This window comes from Arctopsyche grandis, chromosome 2, assembly GCF_051622035.1.
Source record: "Arctopsyche grandis isolate Sample6627 chromosome 2, ASM5162203v2, whole genome shotgun sequence".
Taxonomy (NCBI): Eukaryota; Metazoa; Arthropoda; class Insecta; order Trichoptera; family Hydropsychidae; genus Arctopsyche; species Arctopsyche grandis.
In genome coordinates, this window is record NC_135356.1 from 24,262,022 (window position 1) to 24,273,255 (window position 11,234).

An 11,234-nucleotide genomic window follows, 5' to 3' on the forward strand; every position below is an offset into this window, starting at 1 on the left:
GCGGCCGGATAAACAAGTATATTTTTATCGATTGTATTTTGTTGGTATATACGATGAAATGCATTTCGATCGATAAAATTAATTTATTCAAATTTTCTGCATTGAAAATTAAAATCATACTTATACTGTTGTCGGCCGGATAAACAAGTATATTTTTATCGATTGTATTTTGTAGGTATATATGATGAAATGCATTTCGATCGATAAAATGCAATTACTGAAATTTTCTGCGTTGAAAAATAAAATAATATTAAAACTGTTGCTAACCGGATTATTTTTTTTTCAATTGTATTTATAAATCAAATGCATTTCGATCGGCTAAATTTAATTACTTTACCATTTCTGGTTCCGCCTTCCTGTTTCAGTTTTTTTTCAGTTCTGGATATAGATTCCTTTTTCAGTTCCGGATCAGTTCAGGTGTGTTATTAATTTCTGAAAAACAAATTAATGTTTACTTATAAGATTAAACATTTTTAAGCGGTTTATATTACAAATACCGAGCGAATCCGAGTAAAACCACTAGTAGCCTATAATCAAAAGTCACAAAATGCGAATGTCACGAAATGTGTGTGTTGTAAATGTGTGTGAAATATTTATTTTTTCCTAAAAAATGAACTTAATATATGTTTAGTAACATTTTATGAAAGGAAGATGACTTTTTTTTAACAAATTCGTTCATTTCTTTGTTCATTCACTGTGACTTCGGTCATTGTGTTCTAAAAATGCAAAAATATGATTAATAAAAAATATTTAACAATAAAAATTAAGACTTGATTATGATTGGATATTAAAGAAACCTTGCAAAATGTCAAAAAACGTTAACGGTGTCGTGTATTTTTGGAATCAAATCGAGAATATAAACGATCGGGGCACACGTATTCTGCCCCAAAGAGAGCTTTACACAGCGAACTAAAAGCGACCTTTTCTCTTTTCCTCCAATGACCGACCAAACAGACCATTTGCTACTGTCAGAGTAGCAGGCAAATTGACGATGGCGACCACGAGACCATGGCATGTAGGCGACTGCCCCAAGCTTCATTACGAGCTGGTTCTGTTCACTCCATATTGTTCGTGTATGATGAACGCTACACAATAGTGAGCAGTATAAATAAAACATTTTTTTAATCTTGACTATCAATCAATTGAATTTAATTACCAAAAATATACTTTGTTTTTTGATTAGGAGAAATGTGTGTGGGGTACTGCTCCAGTTGCTCTTAAAAACGAGCGGCCACTGACCACATCTACGAAAATCGCATGCGCGGATGTCCCGGTGCACGAAAATCCGGTGTACAGTAAACTGCGCAATCATTATTGCGAGAATGTTTTTTTCATTGATAATAATAAAAATCTAGTAAAAACTGAATTATTTAACAATAAAAGCTTGAAATCTTTAATGTCATTATTCATTTTTACGATCTTATTATTTCGACAATTTTCTCATACATTTCTTCAAATATGGGATTCACCGTCAAGCAAGGATAAATATAAAGATAAAATATCACCGAAAACAGAAAAAATATCAGTTCCGCATTCCGATTCCTTTTGAAGTTCCGGATCCAGATTCCTGTTTTAGTTCCAGATCCCGATTCCTTTCTCATTTATGGTTTCGGATTCTTTTTTTTATAATATTTATAACAAATTATATTTAAACACTTGTCAACCGAATAAATAAGTATGTATGTATATGGCGGCTATACGAAATGGCCGAGTTTCGGTCACCATATACGAGTTGGGACCAGCTCGGCCAAGTTGTCTGTCGCTACTTTACTTTCCACCCGCCCATCCGATTAAACAGTCGTGCTTTAACAATTCCGTCGTTTGGCTACGTCCACACTACCGATATCTACACCCGATATTCTCGAATTTTCCATATCCAGTTCCCAAATTGCAACCTGTGGTTCAGTGGCGGCTCGTGAGAATTCATAGAGGGGGGGGGGGGTGCAGAGATTAATCGGGTTGTATTAGCTCGTTGACCATACCGGTGATCAAATGTAGACAAAAATAGCATGCATATGTACTATACTAGGAGGTCTGCAGCCCTGCAGCCCATATGGACGGCAAAAATAGCATGCATTTGTACTCAGTCTCCGTGACGAGCCAGAATGTTAAATTACAGAAAACACAAATATCGGAAGGCAAAGATTGAAAATCGAAAGATCTTAAGTCGAAAGATCAAAAAAAAGGGTGCATGGTAAACGGTACATACTCACTTAATTTGCGCGAGCAGGGTACAAAAGAAACAATAGGAACAGGCTTTTCCTCCCGTATTCTGCGCGCGCACATTAAATACGGGAGGAAAAGCCCGTTCCTCTTGTTCCTGTTGTATCCTGCTCGCGCAAATTAAGTGAGTATGTACCGTTTACCATGCACCCTTTTTTTTTGATCTTTCGATTTTCGATCCTTGCCTTCCGATATTTGTGTTTTCTGGAATTTTACATTCTGGCTCGTCACGTAGACCCATTTGTACTATACTGGGAGGGCTGTAGCCCCGCAGCCCATATAGACGAGCCGCCACTGCTGTGGTTGCTATTTAGGAAATGGTTATGAAAAAAATCGTGAATATCAGGTGTAGATATCGTTAGTGTGGACGTAGCCTTTTACTCCATACGCCCCCATAAGTATATTTTTTCGATTGCATTTTATAATCCAAAATGTATTTTGATCGATCAAATTTAACTTCTCAAATTTTCGACGTTGAAAAACGAAATAATATTTAAATTGTTGTCAACCGAATAATTTATTTTTCAATTGTATTTATAAATGAAATGCATTTTGATCGACAAAATTTAATTACTCTAGTCTGTGTACAATAATAAAATTATACCTACATAAGCTGTCGCGATCGGATACATTTGTAAAAAAATAGCGAGATACATGGGCGCAATTTCCGCTGCCTGATTCGTATAAAAGAGCGAGCGCTAGCTGTCAGTGTCAGTTGCGCGCATATCGTTGTCCGAGTCGCACGTTGTCCGCTCTGATACCGAGGACGATAACTGCATACCTTCAGATCGCATTCTTCGACGCTGTTCGTTCTGATTATAATCGGACTGTATCCTCGTCGCGTCGCGTCTTCCAAGTTCGTCACAACATCGCCCACCACTTTGTACCAGCATCTAATTCGAACATCAGAAATGGATTCGGAAGCATCATCCAACCGCTTCAACACACTATTTGAGTCGCCGAGTGCAATCTTTCGTACGTCTCCTGGCTCATCCACGTCCACCTCGGATATTGTTTCCATGGAAGACGACGTCGACTTTCTTTTCAACAAACGCCTCACCCTAGCACCAGTGAGTACATTTTTACTTTTTTATAATTTTTCCGTACGTCAAATGTATTTTCCATACGTCAAAAGTGGTTGACCCTTTTCCACTTTGAGGTTTGTTCATATGATTCGCAGCATACTTGAACGTAGTGGGTTAAAATTTTGGTTGACCATTCGAATTCCTTTGACATTGTGAAACGTCAAATTTTTTCCATATGAAAAATTGGCGAGTATACTTGTGCGTGCGTTCCGGTGTGCAGCTGTCAGTTTAGATTATGAAAATTAAATTAATTTCTTCTCGAACCCACAATATTCAATTGATAATTATACGAATGATACTCTATACAGCTATCATCGCGTCCGGTTTACTAAATTTGCTACTATTCAAATTGTAAGTCGTCCCATAAATAATGTGGTTTTTTTATAATAGTCTCCTTCAGTTTCTACCATGCTCTTTGATACCTTTCACTTTTCCGTGACGAAAAATACACCCCGTCCACTACTATTAGACTCCGTCTATAGAGTTTATATTTTCCCATCCAAATAGAAACTAAATGATAACCGAATGGGGTTAATGTCAAGCGAATATCCTGGGTGGGACACCGTTTCCCATTCAATCCCTTTGGAGTCTTTATAATGTCATCGTCCTATTTTGATGAACACTGTTCTAGCCGTCTCGATACGAATTCCATCCAACTGTTTACTTACGATTAAAAATCGAACTGCACTCTTTAAAACTTGCATTTACTGCCTACTACTAGTCAAAGTTGATGCTGGTAGTTTCCGACCTGTAGTTCATGCAATCGAAATGAAAACCGCAATGTTTACGGGATGATGCAATATTTATAATTTCTCGAAAATATTTCAATGCTTTCTTGAAGCATCTCGATATTGATCGTGTAAATGTTGCGGTTTATTTGCTTTTGTAATACAATACAATTTCTTTTTTTAATAATACTTATTGTGTTTGACAGGATGCCTCGTTGTCCGAATTGAAAGACAACATTGAGAAATGCAAAGTGCTGATCTCCGAGAGCGACGAGTGCTCGAGCGAGCGAAAATGGCTGGTGAGGCATCTGATCGAGCTCCGCATTCGAGTGCAACAATTGGAGGACGTCGACGAAAACCTTCCCGTAGCCAGATACTCCACTATGGGTCATCACTTCGAACTTCAAAAGAATTCGACCAGGAAACAGTATTGCGACAATTGCAGCAGCGCTATGTGGAACGTTATGCAGGGCTCGTATGTTTGTAAAGGTAATTTTATACATACCACAATCTACATGACGCACATCGACTACACATTTACACTAATAACACTACCACACATTACCCGTAGCATTTCCTTAATTTCTCCGATAAAACAATTTATCTACATATAAACAGAGTTAATGATTTCGATTTTTTTTTCGTTTTCCGCGTTATCATTTAAGTACTTGTTAGCAAAATAGTGTCAAAAAGATTTTAGCCAAGGTTAAGATTTACCATTGCATTTATACTGTACACACTTCTTTCACATAATGATCAAAGTATAAAATTGTTCATATATATTGTGGTTTCAAAGAGTCGGGCGATTTGCGGACGACTTGGTCTCTCTTTCTTTAAATACTGACTTTGTGGCACAATGTTTTAATTTTCAAAATGAGATAACTTGAAAATGTGCCGCAAAGTCATTCTTTGAAGATGACATAATTCAGGAGAGTTTCACTGAATGTTAGATTGGATTCGGGCAATATCGGGCGACTTGGTCAGCCGATTAGTTGCGTGACCAGATAAAAAATCAAGATCAAACTCACTGGTCTCTCGAGCAATAAAATCGGCCAACCAGCGAGATCAATCGTAAGCGTTTGATATGGACTTGACCGTTTTATTGCCCGAGTGACCAGTGTGATCTGTCAAAACGTATCGGGAGACCAAGAGCAACCTCTAACCCACTTAATATGTCACACGTGTTTATAGTTTAATCGCCAACCCTCGATACGTTTTGACAGATCACACTGGTCACTCGGGCAATAAAACGGTCAAGACCATACCGAACGCTTACGATTGATCTCGCTGGTTGGCCGATTTTATTGCTTGAGAGACCAGTGAGTTTGATCTTGATTTTTTATCTGGTCACGCAACTAATCGACTGACCAAGTCGCCCGATATTGCCCGACTCCAATCTAACATCCAGTGAAACTCTCCTGAATTATGTCATCTTCAAAGAATGACTTTGCGGCACATTTTCAAGTTATCTCATTTTGAAAATTAAAACATTGTGCCACAAAGTCAGTATTCGAAGATGATGTCAATCAGGTTTTGCATGTGAAAATGAATGATCCGATAATGATGACTCGTCTTTAAAAACTTTGACATAATACGAGTAATCCAGACAGAATAGCTTGGATGAGTAAAATTGAACGTTGTCCGACTTTTTAGCTACGTTACGGTTAACGACCGAGTTACTCGTCCGGGCTACTCTTTCTAGATTACTCGTATCATGTCAACCCAGTATAAGCCATGGTTATAATTTACTTTTTAAAATTAAATTTTCAATTTTAAGTTTAAAAAATGAACATTTTCTAGTTTTATATACAATTTCTGTGCATATATTGCATAGTATATTATCAAATGCATACAAACAGTACATATAATGCAATCTTTTGTGTCTATAATGTTAAAGGAAGTTTGTATTGCATCATGCAAAGTAATTATTTGCTTTCAATCGATTGTTTACATTTTATTTGTGAGAATGTTACCAGTAATAAATCCAGTTTATATAATTAATATGTTTATTGTGATGAAATTCGTTTACTCTTTTGGCATTCAAGTGATAATTCTATTTGTTGACAAACTTTAGATATAGAAAATGAACTAAATACATTTATGTAACGATACAGTAATAACGAGGGCAATGATTCTTTGCATTTGAATGCGTTTGACTGTTCTAATTATTTTTCATTATTATGACTAATTGTGCGTTATGCGTTTACGTATGTTATGATATATTGCAATGTTGCATTCGTTATGATATATTACTTTTTTTATTCCACATTTTACATGCATATTGTATTTATAGCGTGCGTTTTTGCGACATATATGTATTTTTGTTACTAGTAAGTTAAACTGGTCTTTAAAGGTTATATGATAAAACCACACATGAAAAATGTGCACAGAAAATTGCTCACAAAAATCCATCCGAGTTAAATCAATATACATATAAATAGTGATTTAACTCGAAAATTTTTACCTTCAGATTATTTACATAGTTCTATAGATAATTGCCATATATAAAACTTACATTTTACGAACACGTATTTAAAATATAGTATACACATGTGTGATGGTCGCATTTTTCCATGCAGATTTTTCTTTTTATCCACGGCTGTAGAGTCGGAATCAGAATAGTGGACTTTTAGCATTTCAGTCGGGAAGTCGTATAAACTATTAATGTTCTTAGTTTTTATTTATACCTTAATTATAATTCAATTAATTGGTGTTACATGTACATTTTTGGGCCGACTTCACGGCCCTGGTTTTATCATAGAACTTTCAGTAAAGATAAAATTGGTATACATAAAGCGTTATTAATCTATTCGGCGACCCATATTTTTTTTAATTCATTAATTACATATGTAGATATTGAAAATTCTAAACGCGACGCTTTATATGTTTACCTAAGTCCTTGTATGTTACAGAATTCCATTGATTCATTACTATTGGGTGTAATTAATGTTTTTTTTTGTTTTTTATCCAATTTCAATAGACTGCAACTACAAGTGTCATGTGAAATGTGTCGACAATGTCAGTCGTATCTGCGTCCACGTGGTCGCCAGTGAGAACAACGAGCTGGTGATGTCCATATGTCCGGAAAAAGGACTAGCCGCACAACAGTACAAATGTGCCGAGTGTAAAACGCATCTTGGAGTTGGTAAATATAATCTAATGTATGGGTCACCGTGAAAAAGTCGAAAATATTCGTTTATCATGCATACATATGAAAAACGGTTTACCGTTTACCATACACCCTTTTTTTTGATCTTTCGACTTAAGATCTTTCGATTTTCGATCTTTGCCTTCCGATGTTTGCTTTTTCGACCATTTCACTTTCGGACCCTCAATTTACATATACTGTAATACTTTCTACTGCTGGATTTGCCTGATATATTAATACATACTTATGACTGACTGTCGCCATGTGAAATCAGTTTTGTTTTATTATAATGTTAATTATAATATTACTAGTTGTTTTACCCGGCTTCGCTCAGTATTTGTAATATGTTCAGCTTAAACATGGCGAATCTAATAGTAAATATTCAAACTGTTTTGTTTACGAAGTTCCAACCAACAATACTTGAATGAAATTTTGCCTTCGAAAACACGTTTATACTAGGTTGACACGATACGAGTAAACCCAGACAGGTGATCCAACTCTTATAACTCTTATAAGCCTTATGTCATTTTAAAATTGTCCGAGTGACTAAGTCTGGGTTTACTAGTATCGTATAAACGTGTTTTTGACGAAAAAAATTCATTTTAATTTGATTTTGAAATCAGTATTGATTTTTCTTCGCTTAACTAACATTGAATTGTGTTTTATAGTGACTGTTCCTCAGAGTACATTCTGCTTTCGTCTTTCGACAGGTAGTAACAAATTATACCTATTGAAATTGTGTTTGTTTTGCTTTTTATTATTACTAATTCGTAAAATTAAATGATAAAATCTACAAATGCAACAAAAAACGTTGCGCAGCAATGTTTTAAACTCAATTAATATCCAAGTAAAATCCTATTTCATTTAAAATACACCGAGTTTAATAAAATGAATTGCTTTTTAGAAAAAATATCATTTTATAATCATATTTCATATTGAGATTGAAAACTAGTTGAATAAAAATATCATTTTGCATGTGTGTATGTATGTAGTTCATGTCATTGGGTAATTTGTATTTCGATATCAATCAAGGAAAGCGTAATTTTTCAGATGAAATCACGGGGATCTCCGAATTATAATTATGTTCTAAATTTTGTTTTGCTTATATTATTTAATTTGTATATAATTTTAATGCATTCAAATTTCAGTCTTTATATTAAGTTTAAATTTTAGTTTATTTGTTTTGCTAATGTTGTTTAATTTGTATATAATTTTAATATATGTGAATGCATTCAAATTTCAGTCATTATATTAAGTTTAAATTTTAGTAGGGGAAACTCAACGAGTTGAACCGCGTCTATGCGACTATTCGGGACTGTACTATTGCAATACATGTCATTGGAACAATGAATGTGAAATACCCGCCAGAGTTGTACACAATTGGGATTGGGAGAAGAGACAAGTCTCACAAGCAGCCTATCAGCTGCTGTCACTGACGAAAAACACAAACCTGATCAATCTGGATACATCAAACGAGAAGTTATACAATTTTGTTACCGAACTGGATTATGTATGTTTTTTAATTTTGTTTTTTCTATTCGTATATTTGTTCCGTTTGTAAAAATTGGGCTATTATTTGATTACAGGCTCGCAAAATGCGAAACGATTTAAAAGTGATGATGAAATATTTAGTAGCATGCAAAAAGGGCAATGCCTTGGTGAATGGCGAAATGGTAAATCTGGCCGAAACTCCTAAACTTTACAGCATGGCAATTCTAGAATCGGTTAGAGAGGGACAATTCGAAAACAAACTCACTACTATGGCTGAAAATTGTAGGCTGCACATCACACAGTGCCAAGTAAGTATTATAATATTCAGAAATTCAATATAGTAAAGGTGATCTAACGGAATTACATTGTTGTAAGCCGATTCATATCATAATTAAAATACAGAATACGTTGGAGCACCTATTATTAAATAAAATCAGTGATAATTTATTTGGAAATTAAATATTGTGTATTTATTTTGCGTACAGACATGCAGCGGCAAAGGATATCTATGTGAATTGTGCGGAAACAATGAAATCATTTTCCCATTCGATTCGTCGGCCGTCGGTTGTAGCCGCTGTAACTCTTATTTCCACCGAGTATGCTGGACAAAAAAGCAATATGTATGTCCGAAGTGTGCAAGACTTGAAAAACGAAATGTTTCTGAAGATCTGGACAAGGAAAGTTGCACATCTGATGATGAATGTGAAAATGAAGTGAAAACACCCTCTAAAATTAATTAAAATAAATAAAAATCATACACACTTGCTTTTTGCTAGTGTAATTCTATAAAAAAAAATTAACAATTTGTATTTTCTTATTGGATCTGTTTTTTTTCATTTAATTTAATTTTTTTTTTTAGTTATATAGAAAATATTTCTGATGTCGGCCATTTTTTTTGTTTATATTTATAACCGATATCAATTATTACATATATATATATATATATATATATATATATATATATATATATATATATATATATATATATATATATATATATATATATAAGTTGTTAATTTACCATTACAAGAGTTGAAAATGTGTTTATTGTAGTTATGTGTATGGTTAAATTTTCTAGTGACTAGAATCTAGTCTATTTTTATTATTACATATTTCTTTAATTGCATGTTTGTAATTATTTCGCATATTGCGATGCAATAAAACAATATATATATATATATATTCAATAAGATTTTTTGTGCCATTGATGAAAGGAAATGTGCATATGTTTATTATATTTTTCATATAATCGCTAATAATATATTTATCTAATCTAGTATTGATAGTTATTTATTTTTAAATTACCACCGCTGAAGAGACTGAAAACAATACTTCAGCGATGGAAAAGTGATAATTTACAAAAAAAATGCGTATTTTATATTTATATAACTAGTATTTTTGTTATTTCTTTGTTGAACTCGGTTCAGTTTCAATGTACTTATATACAATTAAAACAAAACAATATAAGCACTAATTATTATATGATTTCTTTATTTTATATGTATGTATGCATGTTTCAATACTTTTTTTTTATCTTGTATTATTTTTGATTACTATATTTTCATTTTTTTTGCTTTTTCTTTCAACTTTCATCTTGTTTATTTTTGTAAGTACATACATATTATTTGTGATGTGTCTAAATTTCGATAGCAATGTACAATGTAAGCAATGGCGGAAAGATTTCTTCTTTTCCTGAACTGAGCAATGTTTTAATATAAAATTTTAATAACATGTCAATTTCTTTAAATTTAGTATTTATATAATATATGTAACATTCTTATGTGTAAAATGATCAAATCGTATCCTTTTGAACTTCATAAATTTAATCGTATCTATATATAATATCCCAAATTAAGAAAATATAACATTTTCATAAAAATCGTATAAGACCATACTACCATTATGAATTTAAAAGGGTAGTTTTATTATATCGTAGATTAGTATTATATCCAATGCAAAGGATACTTTCGGAAAGGAATATATGTGATTTAAAATTATAAAGTATGTACATGTTTTAATTATTTATGATAACGAATCAAGCTACATATATATATATATATATACTATTTTTATGATCATTCAGTATATTTAATTGTAAGGAATTGATTTTTTCGGAAAGTACCCTTTTAACTAATTAATTTTTGTACTGAGAATATGATTATTATCCTGAGAATTAGATTTTATTCTTGGAATACTATTTTTTTATGTCTACTTTACCTAGGCTGAGACCTTGATACATAGTCTAGGATGTGGGTATGTCAGGGAACTGAGAGCCACTTGATTTTTTTTTTTCTGAAATTAAAAATTTCTGAAAGATTTGATATTTCTTATTTCTCGGCACTAAATGACCAAAGTTAATCATGTTAAATTTAAACTATAAATTGTACATGCGGATGGGTCACATATTACATGTCAAAAAGAGAGTAATTTTGTTACGGCTGTGCCTTAATGATAGATTGCTATGGATTGTATTTTTAAATGAAATTTTTGAAAATTTTTTATTGTATATAATTAAAAGAGCTTTTTATCAAGTTTCTATGGCTTGTAGTTAATAAATTA

The 11,234-nt window shown here is 33.0% G+C and overlaps 1 protein-coding gene across 1 annotated transcript; it reads left to right on the forward strand.

Annotated features, from left to right (window-relative positions):
• The first annotated feature begins 2,936 nt into the window (after positions 1–2,936).
• Positions 2,937–9,460, forward strand: LOC143922690 (differentially expressed in FDCP 8 homolog). Its single transcript, XM_077446025.1, has 6 exons — positions 2,937–3,293; positions 4,243–4,525; positions 7,017–7,181; positions 8,453–8,694; positions 8,771–8,983; positions 9,161–9,460. Exons 1-6 carry the CDS (start codon positions 3,135–3,137, stop codon positions 9,413–9,415), a joined length of 1,317 nt encoding a protein of 438 aa, XP_077302151.1. The 5' UTR covers positions 2,937–3,134; the 3' UTR covers positions 9,416–9,460.
• Positions 9,461–11,234: the final 1,774 nt, after the last annotated feature.

Bases quoted from the DNA above. Each gene is read 5' to 3' on its own strand.
- LOC143922690 (XM_077446025.1), top strand. From the start codon at position 3,135: ATGGATTCGGAAGCATCATCCAACCGCTTCAACACACTATTTGAGTCG. The intron at 7,182-8,452 runs GTAAATATAATC...TTTAAATTTTAG, and splicing joins TAAAACGCATCTTGGAGTTG to TAGGGGAAACTCAACGAGTT. The intron at 8,695-8,770 runs GTATGTTTTTTA...ATTTGATTACAG, and splicing joins TTGTTACCGAACTGGATTAT to GCTCGCAAAATGCGAAACGA.